This window comes from Marmota flaviventris, chromosome 4 (assembly GCF_047511675.1).
Source record: "Marmota flaviventris isolate mMarFla1 chromosome 4, mMarFla1.hap1, whole genome shotgun sequence".
Taxonomy (NCBI): domain Eukaryota; kingdom Metazoa; phylum Chordata; class Mammalia; order Rodentia; family Sciuridae; genus Marmota; species Marmota flaviventris.
The window spans coordinates 37,554,181-37,574,336 of record NC_092501.1 but is presented as its reverse complement, the minus strand read 5'-3'; the positions used below and the strand labels follow the sequence as shown (position 1 = coordinate 37,574,336).

Below are 20,156 nucleotides of genomic sequence, written 5' to 3'. Positions count from 1 at the left end.
TGGTTACTAGCAGGATCTCTATAAAGATAGATTTCTAGCTGGGCATGGAGGCTCAATCCTATTACAGCTACTTGGGAGGTTGAGGCAGGGGGATTACAAGTTCAAGACTGTCCTGGGCAATTTGGTGAGAGACCCTGTATTAAAATTTAAAAAGGACTGGGGATTTAGCTCAGTGGTAGAGAGTTTGCCTAGCAAGCATGAGGTTATGGGTTTGATTCTAAGTATCACTAAATTAAAAAAAAAAAAAAGATTTCTTTTCATCACATAGTTGGTTATCTTAGGATATTATTAAGATAGGATGAAATTCTTTTTAAAATCTCATTTATCAGCTTTAAAGAAGTCCCTATGACCATTGAGAGAATTTGTTTTAGTTTTCTTTATTTACTCATGGGGATTTAAGCATGTTTGAAATGATCTAACCCATTACACTGTTTGCCTTGTTTATGCTCAATGGGAACTTCTTCAAGTTAATTCTGATTTCTTTTGATATAATCCTAATCATCTTTTATAATTGTTTTTAGGGGGCAGGGCTTCTGGTATGATATATTTTAGGTTCATCTGTAATTTCCTGCCCCAGACCTTGAATCAGCCATTTCTTTAAGGAGACTGAGTCAGATAGCCAGCCTCTGTCTAGCAGTACCAAAATGTCAAACTTCCAGAAAGAAAGCAAGTGTTCAGGATTGACTCTATTGTTTTACATAAATACCATTCTTTCACAGATACCAGCCAGCCAAGGTCACTTTATATGCAGATTTTTTAAAAGGATGTAGTCTCAGGCCTGCTACTTTACCTTTTATATGTATGGATACCTATTAGATATCTTGTGGCAAGGAATAAGTAGAAAATTGGATAAGGAGTCAGGAATTCAAAGGAGAGGTTGTGGACTATTATCCTGTAGAAGCCATTTAAAGCCCTGAGACTGAATGTAGGTAGTGAGTTCAGAGATTCAAGTACTGGGACCTTGTACAAGAAATTGAAGAGCTGAGAAGCAGCTAGCAAAGGAGCAGCTTGCAAAAGCTAGAAAGAGCAATTGGTAAGAGTTTGAGATGGGTCAAGATTCAAGAGGACATGATATCCTTAAAGTCTAATGAAAAGGAGTCAGTGGCCGGGCACAGTGGTACATGCCTGTAATCCCAGCGACTCGGGAGGCTGAGGCAGGAGGATCCGGAGTTCAAAGCCAGCCTCAACAAAAGCAAGGTGCTAAGTTCAGCGAGTTCCTGTTTCTAAATAAATTGCAAAAATTGGACTGGGGATATGGCTCAGTGGCTGTGCCCCTGAGTTCAATCCCAGGTTCCCGCCCCCCTCCCCCCCCAATTGAGTCAATGTTGCTGATAGGCCAATTAAGCTAAAACTAGAGTTGATAGAGGCCAGTGTGGAGGTCATTGGAGACCTTAAGATAAGCTGTTGTTTCTTTATAGATTTGGACAAAAGCTTGGTGCAGTGGGTTTAAGAATAAACAGGAGCAAAGGGAGTATAGATAATTCTTTCAAAGAATTTGGCTATAGATAGAAATAGAAAACATGGTGTAATAAGTGATGAATAACAGCATGGGGAAAAGTAACAGCATGTTCATGTGTTAATAGAAATGCTCCAGTACAGAGAAAAATCCCTGACGGAGGAGAGCCAGGGAAAATTATTAGAGCCTGAGTAGGAAAGTGGGACCATGTTGGTGTGAGCTGGGTTGGTGGATGTATGTTGGGAATTTGTGAATTGAAATATGTAGCTATGAGTGGAGGTTGGGAATGAGATGCTGGAGATTATATAAAAATGTATAAAAGAATTATCTTTAAGAGTGAATGGATAGGGAAAGACAGTATTGCTAGATACTGCCTTTAGATTAGTGGTAATAAATTTAAAATGAGATCAGTTTTCAGATGATTGTGTATTTTTTTCTCTAGTTAACTTCTGGCCAGCGTAGGTGATGATGTAGCTGCATAAGTACCTTGGAGATCAAAGTAGTAGAGTTAGAAAAGCATGATAGGAATTGATTATGGTAAACTCTAGAATTTAAGATGATTAAGGAGGGAAATGAAGAAAGAGGCCGTAAACTGTATGGTAAGATAAGTGCTTTCATTGTATATCCCATGTGGTCAAAGAACTGTTGAAGTTGTACATCTAGAGGGGAAAAAATTGGAAGATAGAGTAGAAAGTTGAAAACAATATTGAAATTAGGAAAGGGTATGCAGTTATTGATAATGGCATTTTGTATGATTATACAAGTAGATGACTGAATAAGGGTGGAATGAAAGTCAACAGAGAAGAGGAAGTCAAGGAACCATGAGATGAGCCAGGATATAGGAAGGATCAAACACACTGATATTGAAATTATGAGCTATGATCAGATTAGGAAGAGGTGCCAATGAGTAAATCTTCAAGAAATATTAAGTGTGACAGGGGATTATAGCTGGCATTGCTTGGCTTAGACCTCATTTTGCATGTACTTCCACATGGGCTTTTCATGATTTGATGTTTCCTATGTTTTTACAGTGGACCCTATACCCTAACCAAAGTCCTCAGTCCTTCATAAGACTTTCGTAATTTTGCCCTTTTATAGATCCTATTTATTTCTTGTTTGAAATGCTTGTAGCTACCTTCTATAAGAGCACTCTTCCCTAGTAGATCATTATTTCCCGGTTATAGGTTATAGTATTGCTTACATTATTTTGAAACTACAAACTTATGTTCACTGTTGCCCCTCCAGTTGTTTTTAAACCAGGTCAACAGTTCCCTCATGTTGAGAACCTTTTCTGTCTTTTGCCCGTATATAACACTGTAAAAATGTTTTCAATGAATTCTAGGAATAGATCTATTTAACAAGTGATTATTTAAAGTCAGTTATGAATAAACAAACATTGATATGATTCTTTTATGTTTATCTCAGTAAGAATGATGTTTACTTAGATTTATTTATTTCAAGTTATCACAGTTAATGAAAAAAGTTTAAATGATACTGAGTTTTTCTTTTATCTATATGTTACAAGATAATTATTATTAATTTGATTATGGAAAAGGTAAAAATATAGAAACAATTTCTTATTGATTGTACTAACAGATTGAAGTGAAAATAGAAAATATAGTTACTTTTACATTTTGAAGAAAATCTTACTTTTTTTATATTCTCTGCCTGCCAGTTTGTGCCTTCTATTTTGGTTTTGGGAATTGAGTTCACAGTTCAAAGAAGGAGGCTCAAAACTTACTGAGATAATCTATGGAATAAAGAAAACAGGTAATGTAAAAGTGATTGTAATAAGTTAAACAAATGCTACCCCTCCCTTTTACTAACTTGTTATTTAAATGGGGCAAGTTTTTACAAGACAAGAAATGAACATATTTACCTGTATGATGCTAGTTTTATTCTTAATTTTATTTATCTGAAAGAATCTTTAGGTAAAGATTTTTTTGTGACTAAGTTGATTTTTCTTATGATTTCTTGTGTATGTCTCAGTTTTATAATTAAATGGCATATGAAAATAAATCATTATTATTAATTTTTCAGTTTATATTATATTTTATTTTGATACATTATTAAGTTAATATTATATATAAAGTCTATCAAAAATTAATTTGGGGTTTTTCATTTTTATCAGAAATTATGAGTGGAGGATCTCAAGTCCACATTTTTTGGGGTGCTCCAGCTAGTCCACTGGAAATGACAGTATCACAGAAAACAACTTTAATGTCCACTGCAGACCCCTGGAAAAAAATTCAACTTTGGTACAATCAGCATTCTTTGCATCTGAAGGACGAAAACCATGAGCCAAACAATCTAAAAGACTATCAAGTCTCAGAAGCTATTACTGGCCCTCCAGATCTTTTAAGTGGTTGTTGTTTAGTGAATTCTGTGAGTAGATCTGTTCATGTTAAAGATGATTTTACATACTTTACTTCAGAAACACAGAATATAAAATCCCAGAAGATTTACCCTTCAGGGCTGAGTGATGTAACTAATTCTAATGTGCAAATACACGGATTTAAGGGCACAGTTCAGCATTTACCTGAAGAAAAAAAGAATCAAAAGGTTCAATGTGAAAATAATAAAATTACAGATGAAGAGCCTAAAAATCAATCAAACTTATGTCAAAACTTTCAAACAAATTCCTTTCAGTTAGATCATAAATGTGCAGTTATATTGGATTTGGTTGGTAGTACTAAACAAATTAATACAGATCTTGAAGCTGTAGAAACAAAGTATAAGCCAACAGAACACCATGAAATGCAAAACCAGTGTCTGGACTCCTTTTCCTCTAATGCAGTGGATGAGCCAAGGTCTGATAGAGCAGTTAGGAATGTCTCAAAACTTAAAATATCTACTGACACTGAATTTCTGAGTATAATGATCTCCAGCCAGGTTGCTTTTTTAGCTCAAAGGGAGGATAGAGCTCTGAATTCTATAAATAAAGGGACCATAAGCATGGAAACTGAACCAAAGGCAAGTCATGGGGAAATAAGAATAACTGAAGATAGTTTTATTCAGCCTAATGATGATTTTGCAGAAGGACATGAAAGAGGACAAAATGAAGAAACATATTCCTTAGAACTTTTTAGTCCTATTTGTCCTGAAAAAAAAAGTAGCCACATTCACATAAACCCTGAAAAAGATGTTGAAGAAAATATAGGATCTCAAGAACTTTTCAGTTCTGAAGATAAACTGTCACCAAATGAGATCTGTATTGAGTTGTGTCGCTCAGGAACACAGTGTTCCCAACTAAATACCTTTCACAAAAGTGCTGTTAAAAGAAATTGGAGCTCTGAAGATAAATCAGGCCATTCGAAAGCTCTGTCTAAAGTCCTCCAAGTATCTAAGAAAATGAAGTTGGGTTCTAATGCAAGAGATTCTATCATAGCAATGAGCCAGAGGAATATGTCTGAATTTAAGGGTATTAAAAAAATATCATTAATAAAAAATTGTAATTCTAAAAGTCAGAAGTATAATTGTTTAGCTATGGTGCTAACTCCAAGTCAGATGAAAGAAATAAACATAAAATCTGGACCCAATTCTGGATCTAAAGTGCCTTTAGCAACAATTATAGTAATTGATCAATCAGAAATTAAGAAGAAAGTTTTTCTGTGGAGAACTGCTGCATTTTGGGCACTTACAGTATTTCTCGGAGATATAATTTTACTCACAGGTGAGGTTATCAAAGTTTAGTGGTGACTTATTTTATAAAGCCATGGTTTTGTGTGTGTTTGTTTTATCCTACTTTAGGTATTTGAGGATTCTTACTTTACCGTTTGCCTCCTGGGGGCCCAGCATGATTGCTGTCTCGTAGCATTGCTTTAGTCTGCTTATGTTGCCCGGTATCATTGCCATTTCTGGGCCTCTGTTCTAAGCTTAGTTCTGCACTGCCATTCTATACATCTTCTGTAAGAAGCTTTCCCTGTTTGCTGCCTCTTATTTATTCACCATGTAAATGTTTAGGTCATATCATTGGGCCCCTTTTCATTTTCTTATAATTTTGTGTACTTAGTAGCAGTAGTCTTAGAAATGGTTTATAGAGGGAATGAGAACCTTAGTTAATGTATCTGATGTTCTTCTAGAATTATCAGGGATAATCTAATAAAGAGGCAAAAGGAAGTTTGTAATAAACAAGCTTAGCATAGTCCCATACCACTATTTATATGTTGTTATTGTTGGAGAGTCTCTTTAACTCCTATTCTATCTAACTCAGTGCTGAATACCTCTTGTAATCTGGCTTCCCAGCTGTAGAACTGTTTACAAGGTGAGGGGATTGTAGTATTTTCTTTAGTTATTAATACTTCATTGTAAATGAAAAAAGTTGAATTCTGATTTTCTTGTCTCATTAACCTGTTTAATATGTGCTTATGTTACAGAGCTGATATCCACTTTTGGAATTTAGATGAGTTAGCATTCTGAGTCTCTGGAGAGAGGGCTAGAGTCTGGACGATAGTCATTTTACATAGTCATTTGCCATAGTCATTCACTTTGTGAAATTTCCCGGAGACCTTTTCCTAGTAGATGGAAACTTGACCTTACTATTTCTGTATTCCTCCCCCTAATGTTTTATACAATTGTTAACAACTAGGTTACATTCTATCAAGTGACTTTATTAGATTTTACTTAACTATTTTTCTATTATAGGACATTTAGGTTATATCTGAAGACCTTTTAAAAATATCAGTTTTTTTATTCTACATTCTTAGGAAAAATATATCTAGTTTACTGTTTTCTGAATAAGTTTTATTTTGTGTGGAAAAGATGGAAACTTAGAAAAGAATCAGTCTTTTTCCATAGCCCTAATTAAATAGTGGATTATATTTGCATGGACATTTATGAATGCACCCGTTTTAGTCAATAGCATCCAATTGTATATTATTATATCTTTGTCTTGGATAGCTCATACTATCTATTGATATACATCCCCAAACTGAAACATTTTACATAACAGATATGTCCCAGAACATGTTCCTTTTAGTACACAGTAGATGTTTTTGATTACAGTAGAACTAAGAGATGCTATAAATATGGCTTGTCTGTGGGAGACTATTGACTAGAGTTAAAGAAAAGGAGGTAGGCTTAATCTGGGAAATCACAGATTTTAAGGAACAGAGTAAAGAAGAGGAGTTAGGAACTAGGACATAGCAGTGAATGGGCAAAATGGAAACCAGGAGGCAAAGGCTGGGCTACCACTCCCCATGTCCCACTATCACCACTAATCTAACATAGGTTTTGCAACCTTAGTTTTCAGAAGTTTTCCAGGAGGAAAATTCCTGGAGAAATTTCTTATGGAATTTCTCATTTGCTACTTTTTTTCTGAAGAGCCAGCAATCTGAGTGTCAAAACATGAAAAGTCTTTTTTGTTGTTCTTGTTGTTTTGCAGTGGTGGGGATTGAACTCAGGGCCTCATATATGCTAGACAAATACTCTACTACTGAGCTACATTTGCAATGCAATGAAAAGTCTTGAAAGCTTTACTAACTCTTCCTGGTTAAGTATTGGGGATTCTTTGAGTGTTCCTTAAGCAAGTCACTTGATCCCATTAATGTTCTTAATAAATCACTTGTCAGCATTGTGGGGCATGGATTGAAAGGAGTACTGGGAACTATTAAGAGAGGAATGTATGATGTAAAGCAGCAGGAGGGTAAAGGCAGTAGCAGGTCCACTAGGCAGAGTCAGCTGGTGGGGGTTTGGGGACAAAGGTGTGAAGGAAGATGCAGGATAACCTCAGGTTTTGGTTTACCTGAAATGGGTAATATGGAAGGAAAGCAGATTTGGACAATGCTGAGTGTGGGAAGCAAGCAAAATCCAGTTGCTAAATCTATCTGGGAATATCCATTAGGCAGTTGTAGATTAAAGAACCTGAAACTAAGGACAGGGTTTAGAATATAAATTTGGAAGTAATCACTTTGAATTTATGCCTCCTTGTTTTTTCTTATTTACCAAATTCTTTTGCTGTGGTTGATATTTTATGCTTCTAACACTTTGTCCATGGATTATATCCTACCTGGTAGTTATTTCTCTCTCTCTCTCCCTTCCTTCCTTCCTTCCTTCCTTCCTTCCTTCCTTCCTTCCTTCCTTCCTTCCTTCCTTTCTCTGTTCAGAACTTATTATTATAGTTTTTGCTTTGTCTAGAACTATTTCTGTCTGTTGATATGTTTATTTCCACTAATTGATTCTTCTCTCTCTATCCTAGATCAGATAGCCCCTTTTTTCTCAATGAAAAATGTTCTCTACCTCTGAAATATTTCACTTTTTATATTATAGAAGATAATTACCAAGCTATTCAGGGAAAAATAACTAAGTTCTTTAAAATCTGCCTTATATTCAAATATATTCAAAGCAGAAGGGACCATGTACACTGAACATTATTATACTTCTAGACACTACTGCTTTGGAACAACTGCTTTGCTTCCAGATCCTAAAATATTTATTTTTCAATTTATCAGAAATATACATTACAACATTTGCCTTATTTAAATGAAAACCATTAAATATTTCTCTGCAGAGCAGTGAGTTTCTATATTGACATAATTTGAATATACAGAGGCAAGTGGTTCTTTTACTTATGTAAAGGCATACCTGCAAGATTTTGGATTTGTCATTTTATCATTTTCTGCCATTAGGCAAGTCATTTAATGTATCTGAACTTTAGTTGCCTGGCGTGTAGGAGTTTTGCATGATATTTTGCTATGATTAGTAAATTAACCAGAATGTGAAGGAATTTATGGCACAGATTTTTTTTCCCTTTTCAGATGTTGTTATTCATGAGGATCAATGGATTGGTGAGATAATACTCCAATCAACATTCACAAGTCAGTTATTAAATCTTGGGAATTATTCATCTGTACAGCCAGAAGAATGTAAGACATATTTTAAACATAGTAATTTCTTAGTATTTCAAGTGCAAACAGTCCCCAACTTATGATGCTTCACCTTACAATTTTTTTAAAACTTTATGATGGTACAAAAGTAATACACATGTACTTTGGATTTTGAATTTTGATCTTTTCCCTGGCTAGTGATGTGCACTATGATACTCTCTTGAGAAGCCTGGCAGTGCCAACGAGCTGCAGCTCCCATTCTACCCTATCTGATCAGGAGGGGAAACAACTGAGACTGTAGTGTGTGTTGTATTGATCAGCTAGGATATGTAGTAGGTTAACTGTTAATATATTTTCAACTTGTGGCATTATTAGGGTATAGCTATTCTAAGTTGAGGAGCATTTCTGTATAAACATACTAGGAAAGATTAGAGTTAAAATGGTTGTTTTCTAAACAGTTATTTTTGTTAGTAAGAATAAAAATGGAATTTAAAAAATAAACTTGAAATTTTAAATCAAAATTATTTTAAAAAGCATTGTGGCTCATGTTTTACCTTCTTTTCTTTTTTTAAATATATTTTTAGTTGTAGATAGACACAATACCTTTATTTTATTGATTTATTTTTATGCAGTGCTGAGGATCGAACCCAGTGCCTCACACATATTAGGCAAGTTCTCTACCACTGAGCCACAACCACAGCCCTTACCTTCTTATTCTTACTATGGTGGTAGTTTTTCATCATCTAGGAAGTTATAGACCTCTTTGAGAAGCTGTGGGCCCTTTCTGTAGAAAAATGGACTTACATAGGTAGACAAAAAAAAATTGTTTACAAATCCTAAGCCACTCCATAGACTTCTGAAGTTCTTCTGTGCAATTTCTGAGTGTTTGATTAAGAATGCTTGAGTCAGTCAGCTGTGGCTAGAATCCTTATTTTCAATCTACCATTGCTAGGAAAAACTATTTTCCTTCTCTGATAATTGTTTTCTCCTCTTTAAAATAAGCTGTTGAATGAAGAAAATTGCAGCTATCTTTTTCTCCAGGAAATAAGAAAAGAAAGTAGGGAAACAATATTTGGAATTTAAGAGGCCAGGATTTGAATCCTGACCCTAGTACTTCCAAAGTCTTTTCTTTATCCAAGATATTTAATCCTGCTATCCCTGTCTCCTTAGTTGTGAAGTAGAAACAATATACACATACCTAATAGGGTTGTTGTGAAGATTGAAAGAAAAAATATAAGGTATCAAAACTGCATATAATAACAGTATAGTAAGATCAATGGGAGAAATAGTAAGTTAGCAAAATATAGTAGATAGAATACTGTAATAGTGTAATAGAAAAATAGCTAGGAAAATCTGATTATACCAGAGTTTAACTAGAATAATAGGAAGTTATGGAGGGTAGAGCATAGAATTCCAGCAATTAATTCAGCAATTAGAATACTGATACCACTGTGTTGAGAAAAGGTAAGAGTTCACTGTATTCTTGGGAGTTCTTCAGCAAAAAATTAATACTGACACATTTTCATAAAATAACTAAATCAGTTCTTTATCCAATATGTATGTATTATGTATTGATATTGTTTCAAGCACTATGCTTAACAGTACATGAAGGATACAGCGATGCCTGCCCTCAGGTAGCTTATATTCTTCTGTGGAAGATATACTGAAATAAACAAAAGAGAATTTTATATATATATATATATATATATATATATATATATATATATATATATATATATATATAGTATTTGCAAATAATAGAATGTTGTGGAGAAAACTGATAAAGGACTAAGATATAGAAGAATATCATGGTTGTAGTTGGGAAGTGTTGCTCATGGAGTGGAATTTCAGAGGGTTAGGGAATTACACAATACTTATAGTGGAGATAAAGAGAAATGGATAGATTGGAGATAAATTTGTAAAGAGAGTTAACCAGATGGTGTGGATTTGGGGATGAGGGAAGAGAAGCAATCTACTAATAAGAGACTTTTGGTTTAAGTCACTTGGTGGCTTGTATTGGCAAAGAATGAAATACAGGTATATGAGTACAATGGAAGGTTCTAATTCAGGCATTTAAAATGGAGATATCTTTGGAGCATCCAAGTAGAAGTATCACATAGGAACTGGATACAAAGTCCAAGACTCAGAGGTTTAAAATTAGGATACAAATTTAAATTATTGGCATATAGATATTCATTTATTTCATTTAAAAACTTTTAATCTTAAAATATTATTTGTGAAATTATAGACTCATAGGGGACTACAGAAATAATAAAAATCCCATGAATGCTTCACTCAACTTCTCCCAATGGTGACATATAACTTTAGTATAATATGAACACCAGGAAATCAACAGTGTAGTACTGTTGAACTAGACTAGAGACCTTATTAGTTTTGGCATACACTTGTGTGTGTGTGTGTGTGTGTGTGTGTGTGTAGTTCTTTGCAGTTTGAGTCTATGTATAAATTTGTGTTAAAACCACCATAATCCAAGTTACCAAATGGATTTATCACCACAAAGGAACTCCCTCATGTCATCTTATAGTTGCAACCGCCCCCCTCCTTTTTTTTTTTTTTTTTTTTTTTTTTTTAGTAAAAGGAGAAAAGGTTTATTGCTTTGCTAGTAAGGGAGAAACACCAGGTCTCCTGTTCCAGAGGCTGTGATTTTTGCCCATTAGCAGGAACAAGGCTTTTAAAGAGGTGAATCAAAGGCTACATTCCACATGTTCTCTGCTGGAATTGTAATTCATTTAGTAATTTGGGAGACAGGCATTTCTGAGATCTTCTGGTACCATCCCCAAAGTCTGGATTATTTCCTTCCTATGGTAGGTGTGTACTCAAGGATAGATAAATCTGCCTAAAATGGGGAAGAACTGTAATCCTGTTTCTGTTGAGATTAAGGAGCGAAAGAGATTAGGGAGGAGCAGGGAGAGAAGAAGAGAAAGAAACATGTTCATGCTAAAAATAAGTTGCACTGGCAGAACAAGGGCCATATTGAAAGCATAAAGTGGACCACTATTCCAATTCCTCACCGTCGATTTCTACATTCTATTCCTATGGAAAAATAACCCTCCCCCTTTTAACTCTATTCTCACCAATTTGTCTTCCATCTCAGTGGTTTTGTCATTTTAGAATGTTGTATACATGGAATCATGTTGCATGTAATCTTTTGAGACTGGCATTTCTCACTAAATATAATGCCCTGAGATCTGTACCATGTTGTTGCATATATCTCTAGTTACTTCTTTTAAAAAAAAAAAAATTTCAGTTGTAGATGGGCGCAATACCTTTATTTATTTATTTTTCATGTGCCTCATACATGCTAGGTAAGTGCTTCAGCACTGAGCTAAAACCCAGCCCCTAGTTACTTCTTTTTTAGTGTTGAATAGTATTCCATTATGTGGATCTACCAGCATTTGCTTAATCTGTTGAAGAACATTTGAGTTGTTTCCCAATGTGGGATATTAAGAATAAGCAAATATGAAATCTGAGTACAGGTTTTTCCTATGAATATAAAATTTTACATCTCTGGCATAAATGTCAAAAGGTGTAGTTGCTGAGTTGTATTGCAAGTATATATTTAGTTTTATAAGAAACTACCAAACTCTTCCACTGTGACTGTTCCATTTAAAATTCTTAACATGGCCAGAGGATGTAGCTCAGTGGTAGAGCACTTGTCTAACATGTGCAAGGCCCTGGGTTCAACTTAAGTATTGCAAAAATAAATAAGTAAATGAATAAGTAAGCCAGGTGTGATGGCATGTACCTATAGGCCCAGCTTCAAGAAATCAAGGCAGGAAAATTGCTAGTTGGAAGCTAGCCTCCGCAATGTAGTAAAATCCCATCTCAAAAATGAATTACATAAGCAAATAAAAATTTAAAAATAAAAATAAAATTTTTACCAGTAATATATCTTCCAGTTTCTCTACATCCTAGTCAGTATTTGGTGTTATCCTATTTTTTATTTTAGCTATTCTGGTAGATGTGCAGTAATATCTCATCATAGGATTAGTTTGTATTTCCTTGGTAGTATAGGACAGATCTGATGTATAAACTATAATTAAAGAGATAAAAAATCTAAACAACATAGTGCAAAGATTTGATCATTTAGATATTAATCAAACTCTACACTAGTAATACATATTCTTTTGTACCCCCAATACATTCAGAAAAATTGATTCTATACTTTAGCTCACAAAGAAAATACTAGTGACTTCCATAAAGTATAACCAAAGTGTTAAAAGGAGTATAACAAAAATGCCTATCCAAGTGCTGTAAAACTAGAACTTATTAATAAAACAAGATTGTTTATTTGCAAGTTTTAAAACTTTTTAAACAAATTCTGGATGAAAGGGTAATACAAACTGATACAACATTTAAAAAATAACAATGAAAACATGATATATTAGAATCTATGAAATACATTTAAAGCAGATATAAGAGAAAAATTTGTTAGGTAAACACTTTTAAGTAAAAATGAAAGAATAAAAATAGTTAAATCCTAAGCTCAGAAAACTTGCCAAAGAACAACCAAGTCATCCAAAGAAACCATAAGAAATAAAATGGTGAGGATAAAAGCAGGAATTTATGAGAATGAGAATTGATAAACAATAAATGTAATTAATAAATTAGAATTCTACTTTAAAAATAACAGATAAACTAACTACCTTATGTGATTAAGAAAAGAGAGGGCTGGGACTCTAGCTCAGTTGGTAGAGTGCTTGCCTTGCATACACAAGGCCCTGAGTTCAATCCCTAGCACACAAAAAAATAAAAATAACAATAACGTGCTTTTTCAGGCTGGGGTTGTGGCTCAGTGATAAAGCACTTGCCTAGCATGTGTAGGCACAGGGTTTGATCCCTGGCACCCCATAAAAATAAACAAATAAAATAAAGGTATTGTATTCATTATTGTATCCATCTACAACTAAAAAAATATTTTAAAAAGGTCTGGCTTTAAACTTGATCCTCCTGCCTCAGCCTCCCAAATTGCTGGGATTACAAGTGGGGGCCACCGCACGGCCTTGAAGAAGGCTTTAACAAAATTCAATACCCTTTTAAGAAAACACTCCAGGAAACAGGTATTAAAGGATACTTTCTCCTTCAGTATCAATAAGTATCAATGTAACATTTTAATACAATACCACATTAATAAATTAGATATACTGTTTCAAATTCCAATGTCTTATTTAAAGAAAAAATGCTGGAGGGCTGCATGTAGTGGCACATGCCTGTAATCCCCAGATTTGGGAGGCTGAGGCAGTAGGAGTGCAAGTGCAAGCTCGAGGCCAGCCTCAACAATTTAGTGAGCTCCTTAGCAATTTATTTAAATAAGTTGCACTGGCAACTTATTTAAATAATTGGGGATATATTGCTCAGTGGTAAAGTGCCCCCACATTCAATCTTCAGTTCCAGTAAACAAACAAACAGATAAATAAATAAATACTAGAGGAATTTTTGCTAACATTAGGAACTAGATAAAGATGTCCACTATCTGTGCAACTGTGCATTTTATACTAGAGTTATTATTCATAGCAGTTAGACAAGATGAGGCATCTGAATGGGTGAAGAAGAATGCACAATATCTCTATTTATAAATGCTTTGATAACCTAACTAGAAGTCTCTAGGGAATGAAAAAACAATTAATTCAAACAGTAAAAGAATTCAATGATACAGCAGGACACAAATTAATGTTGAAAAGATCAGTGTGTTTAAAACACTATTGGCAGAATGATAGGGAAAAACTCATTTATGATAGAAATCAAGAAGATATTTCAGAATAAATTTAACAAGTAATGTACCAGACCTATATGAGGAAGAATTTTAGACACTTCAAAAAGAAATGAATACATGGGTAAATGGAAAGATCTTCCTTTTCTTGGGTAGGATGATTCAACATCGTTATGTCATTTCTCCCTAAGTTAATGTATAAATTGAATGAGGTTCCAATACCAACAAGTACTATTATGGCATATAAAAATTGATAATAAAATTCATATGGAAAAACAAATATGCAAATGTAGCTAGGAAAACACTGAAAAGGGAAAACTGTGAGGGGAGACAGTATTACCAGACATTGAAATATTAAAACCTCTATGATTAAAACAGTGAGTTACTGGTATGTGAATAAAGTAGACTAGTAGAAAAGAATAGGAAGATCAGAATTAGACCCACATCCATGAAGCAATTTAGTATGTCAGAGGTCATATCTGAAATCATTGACATAAAGGGTAACTTTTTAATAGTGTTGAGGCAACTGGGTAACCATTTGGCAAAAAATAAAATTAGGAACATGTCATAACAAACAGAATAACAAATACCAAACAGATTGAGAAGCTAAATGTAAAAATTAAAACCATCTACTAGAAGGAAACATGGTTGAATCTCTTAATCTTGGTATAGGGAAAGACTTTCTTAATATTACTCAAAATCCAGACACAGTAAGGCAAGACTGATGAATTGGACTACAGAGAAATAAACCTTTTCATGACCAAAAGCATTGCAAAGAAAGCCAAAACACAACTGGCAAACTTGAAGAAAATATTTGCAACATTACTCTAAACAAAAGGCTAATATCTCATTCTATAAAGAACTTTAAAAAATTGAGTGACAAAGGAACTGAGAGGAAATGAGAAAACAGGGAAAAGAAATGAATGGCATTTTTCAAAAAATAATTTAGAAATGGCCCTCAAACATAATTCACTCAGTTTTAATTATAGACATTAAAATTAAAACTTTAGGGAGATATAATTTCTCAATTATTAGTAAAATTTTAAAAATATGGCAACATATTCTTTTGATGAGGCTGTGGGTATACAGATATTCTCACACATTGGTGGTGGGAACAAAAATTGTTAGACCCTTCTGGAGAATATTTGGCAGTGCCTAATGAAATTACATATGCACTTTGCTTTCAAAGTAGCAGTCCTACTTCTAGGAATCTTCCCTGGAGATATACTTCCAATAATATGAAAATTACATATCCACAAGTTTATTCATTGCAGTAGTTTATAATTGCAAAACATTGTTAAAAATCTAAATGCTTATACTTAGGAAGATGATTATGTAATGTAGTCACACAGTGGAATACTATGCAGCTGTAAAAAAGAATGAAAAAGATATGAGTCATTTCCAGGATATACTGTTACATGCAAAACACAGAGCCCCCCAAAGTATATGTACTTTTCTTCCCTAACGGCCCAGAGAATTACAAGAGCTCATTGACAAAGTCAAAATTTTAACCCAGCTCTTCTGAGTCCAGATGTGCTGGAAATACTGTGGAAGAATTCAGTCTGGTTAATAATTTGGAGCTATGGAAGTTTGAAGTTGGGTGGTGTTGTAATCTAATTGACTTCTTGCTATTGTTCCCCTCATTCATTTTTCATGCTGTCCTTTTTCTTACATATATTATCTTTGTAAGTGAGATCAGCATTATTTCATAGAATTCATTTGGGAATTGAGTAATCCTAGTTAGGGTATGTTTCTTTTTATCATATTCTAAAACTTTTCAAACATTTATTCTAATCCATCGACTCAGCTGGCTAGAAATCTTTTCTTTACTCTCCCCTTAAATTTAACATGTCATTCCATTGCAAATAAGACAATAATATGCATTGATATCAGCAGTATTAAGTCACATATATTATCATGTTACAGTATAATTTTTTTTAAATATCTGGGTTCTTTTTAAACTTTGTTTATTTATTTTTATGTAGTGCTGAGGATCGAACCCAGTGCCTCACATGTGTGAGGCAAGTGCTCTGCTACCGAGTCATAACCCCACTTACAGTACAATTATTGAAGATAACTTGAATATCATGTATACCATCATTACTTTAAAATTACAGTAGTAGATAATCTGCTGTATATTGTTATGCAGGAAGACTATTATAATAAATATTATTTAGATAGGACTTCGAATGCTTCATCAGACTATCAAAAGCATCTATAGATTTATAACTCCTTCTATTTATCTTGAAATGTAAAGCAACTCTTGACTTAAAAACTCTTAGACATTTTCCTAAAACCCTGCTCAAGTATTCCCTCATTAAAGCCTCTCCCAGCTTTCCCAGGGAGTTCTTTTTCTCTGTGCTCTTAGGAATGCTTACCTACATGCCTTACACCATGTGGCCAGTGTTTGTTGTTGTCCATCTGTAGGTCAATGACTCCTTCAGTGTTGAGATTGTGACATGGTTTGTTTCTGTATTTTTAGTACCTGATATAGTGCTTGGCCCTTAGTAGATAATCTACCGAAGAGTGAGTGAATAATGAGGGTTTAATCTAGCTGACGGAGTATACAATGATGAGCAAATTAATAGAAGAAAAGAGGAATCATAAATCAGCTTATAAATTCTGCTTTCTAAAAAATAACAAGTACTTTTTTGCCAATATCTTATGGTTTGTCAGTAATCAAGCAAGCATTTTCCTTCAGGGAAATTAAAATTTAGGCATCAAAATTCATCAATCTGTGAACTCTAGATGGGGTAAAGGGGAGGGAGGGGAAGGGAGGGGTCTGGGGGAAGGAAAGACAGTGGAATGAGTCATGAATGGTGTGACTTTATGTACAACCAGAGATATGAAAAATTGTGCTTTATATGTGTTATATGAATTGTAATGCATTCTGTTAGCATATAGAACAAGTTAAAATTTAAAAAATTTATCAATCTGTATATTTCAAAATCATATATTTTACTGTATGTAAAGTATGCCTCAAAAATGAGAAAAAATTGAGACAAGATAGTAATTTAAATATGAAGAATTAAATAACCAGTCTTACAATTGAGCATTATTGCAATGTGGCACATGTTTAAATGCCAAATGAGAGTTAGAGAGAAAAAAAATCTTGAATTCAGAGGAGGAAAAGTCCCTGTGAGCCTGAAGTGGTTGTTAAAATATGTGGTATTTAGATGGTGAAAGAGCATGAAAGCATTGAAGTCTAATCAAAGTGAGAGCATTACAGCTGCTCATCATCAGCTGCATAAACATGGGAAAAGGAAGGGCATGTTCAGGGACAGAACCAGTTAGGTGTCTTGTAGATTATTTCCAATGGGAAGTGCTAAGGGGATTGTAGAGGAATGGCAGTGGTCAGGATAGATGGGAAAGACAAGTCATGCTCAAGGGATTGGGAAACCAATGAATATTATCACACTGGTGGAGGAGTCAAAAAATGATGGGAGTTTTAAGTTTGGCTAATTAGTAGAAAAATGATATTTTTATTTATTTATTTTTTTTAGAATTTTAATATTTATTTTTTAGTTTTTGGCGGACACAACATCTTTGTTTGTATGTGGAGCTGAGGATCAAACCCGGGCCGCACGCATGCCAGGCGAGCGCGCTACTGCTTGAGCCACATCCCCAGCCCCAAAAATGATATTTTTAACCAAATAGAGAAGAAGGGGAAAAGAGCAGACTTTTTTTTGATATAGTAAATAATTCTGTTTCCATTGCTGAAAAATATCAACTGTTGTTTTTGCATTTAAGCTGATTTAAGAATATGTTTATGTACAAATTAAGTCAGGTTTTATGTCTAATCACACTTTATAACATAAAATTTAGTTCTAAGAAAATATTATGCATTATCAAGAAAACATGATGTTGCCATTCTTTGTCCATTGTTTGTATTTTTTTTTCCTTCCTTAGATTCCAATATAGTTAGTGATGTTGCACTTCAGGATTTACTGGCATATGTGTCCTCAAAACATTTCTATCTTGAAGATCTTCCACAGAGGCAGCCTCAGAAAGTGAACAGTATAGAATTTGTAGAATTGGAGCGACTACAACCTGATAGATTAGTCCATGCAGTACTAAGAGTTGTGGATATCACTATACTGACAGGTAAACATTTGGAGTGCCTCTTTGATTTTAGATTATAAAAAGATTAAGATACAAGACCATCTTAGTTTATCATCTAGTTATCACTATTTATTTGTCATGAGATATTATAATGTCACCTGTGCTAAAACTAAGCCCAATCCACATTTTCTTCTTTTCCTTTTCCAGAATCATTATACACTTACAGAGGACAGAAGCAAAGGAAAGTTATGTTAACAGTGGAACAGGCCCAAGGTCAACACTATGTGCTTGTATTATGGGGTCTTGGAGCAGCCTGGTACCCTCAACTTCAAAGGAAAAAAGGTAAATACACCAAAAAAGCATTTAACCTATTTATATTTTGGTAAATGATTAATGCTTATGAGCCTAAGATGAAGAGAATCTGTAGACATTAGTTAACATTTGAAATATAAATGATGATTGAATAATATTCTGAAAATTTCTTATAATTTTGTACCTCTTAGCAATTAAGTAATTATTATCTACAATTATCTAAATAGTTAATATCTATAATTAATGCTGGCAAAATAAAGGCTTATATTTATCTCCAGGTATACTACTTTACCTTTCTTAGTGAAGATCTTATCCCCTTCAGTTAATGTTCTTGAAAAATTTAAGTCTGAAGAAGCTTCTGCAGTTTTTTTTTTCCTGCCAAAGTGCTCTGATAAATAAACTTCTCTTTGGTTAGAAGGCAGATGTTAGGGCAGTTATATTAACTCTTTGAAGTCACAGTTATTGTTCAATAAATTACCATATTTCAGGTTTTTATTCCAGTTCTTTTAAAACTGGAGTCATAATAGAATGATCATTTTAAAAAGATGACTTGATGTTACCTTTTTCTAAAGCATAAATTGATAATTTATGGTGCATTGCACTAAATGGTATTGATGTATTAATAAAATAGTATAACTTCTTTTTGCTATTGGGAGATCTATTAGTTGTAGCAATTCTTTTGCTATTGTGAGATCCTTTAGTTGAGATAGTTTAATAATGGTTTATGAATTGTTTTGCCCTGCAAATTTAATAGAGATTGATTAAGCATACAAACCATTAGTTTTTACCGGAAGGAGTTAATGTCTCTTTCCAAACTTCTTCCTACCAAATAGTTACCTGAAGATAGGATCTGTCACATTGTGTCTTTTAATCATTAATAGCCTATAACTAGGATTTGAGATAAGTCTGATTTTGACTTTTATGCTAGGATCAAACAGTGACAGATGTTTGTTCTGTTGAGAAATCTGACAAACATGTATTAGTATACTGAGTGTGATCATTGACCACCATGTCACAGCTTGGAACATGAGTCTAGTGCATGCTAAACAAAAATGTAGGTCAGGGTTATATTGGAGCTGTAGCAAAGCAGCTCATTGTGTGTAGCCATTTAATGTTAATAGTTATTTAGTAATAGAAGAGAAATTAAAGTTGTTTCCAGATTATCTATGGTATTTAGGTTAATATTGAAAATATGAATTAAAGAATTAAGCTGTATTTGTTCTTTATTCATTTGTTAATTCAGCTTATGATTGTTTTACCATTGTTTTAAAGTTTTAACATCCATTTTAATACCTCAAGACATTTCTTTTGTTATAGAAAATACCAGTTTTGAAGGACATTTAAGTAAGTGGTTCTGCTTTCAGAAATTGTTAACATTCTATTTATTCATTTAATATTTCTTGAGACCTTCTCAGTATTTACCTCTGTATGAGGCACTGGTTTTACTTGGTCTTAAGGATAACAAACTGACATTTAGATGGTATAATAAAAAATTATATAGTCATTATAGAAGATTACAGAGTTGATATTTTTAGAAAAAATAATAAGAAAATTCACAGTCCTTTGCAATATGCATTGCTAGTAGAGATTGATCATGCTTCATCTGTAGCAAGCATTGGTTAAGGTCCTAATGAGGGTAAACTAGAGACATAAAGTACACTTCTTAAGAGGAAAATAAAATATCTATTCAGATATGTTTTTTCCATGCAATATTTTTCTGAAATTATTTAATAGAAGTCTTAATATTTCAAATATATAACAAATCATGAGG

General features: G+C 33.6%; 1 protein-coding gene across 12 annotated transcripts in view; it reads left to right on the top strand.

Moving 5' to 3' along the window:
* Shld2 (shieldin complex subunit 2) overlaps positions 1 to 20,156 on the top strand; it is a 79,618-nt gene that overhangs the window by 43,741 nt on the left and 15,721 nt on the right. For 11 of the 12 annotated variants that reach the window (XR_011707306.1, XM_071611113.1, XM_071611111.1 and 8 more), the window contains 5 exons: positions 3,132 to 3,226; positions 3,588 to 5,129; positions 8,212 to 8,319; positions 17,921 to 18,115; positions 18,281 to 18,415. Coding sequence is in view for 11 of the 12 variants with exons in the window: in XM_071611113.1 (XP_071467214.1) it covers positions 3,593 to 5,129; positions 8,212 to 8,319; positions 17,921 to 18,115; positions 18,281 to 18,415 (1,975 nt within the window). In the remaining variant the exon portion in view is untranslated. The remainder of the gene's footprint in view (positions 1 to 3,131; positions 3,227 to 3,587; positions 5,130 to 8,211; positions 8,320 to 17,920; positions 18,116 to 18,280; positions 18,416 to 20,156) is intronic. The other variant, XM_027940005.3, reaches the window with a different exon arrangement.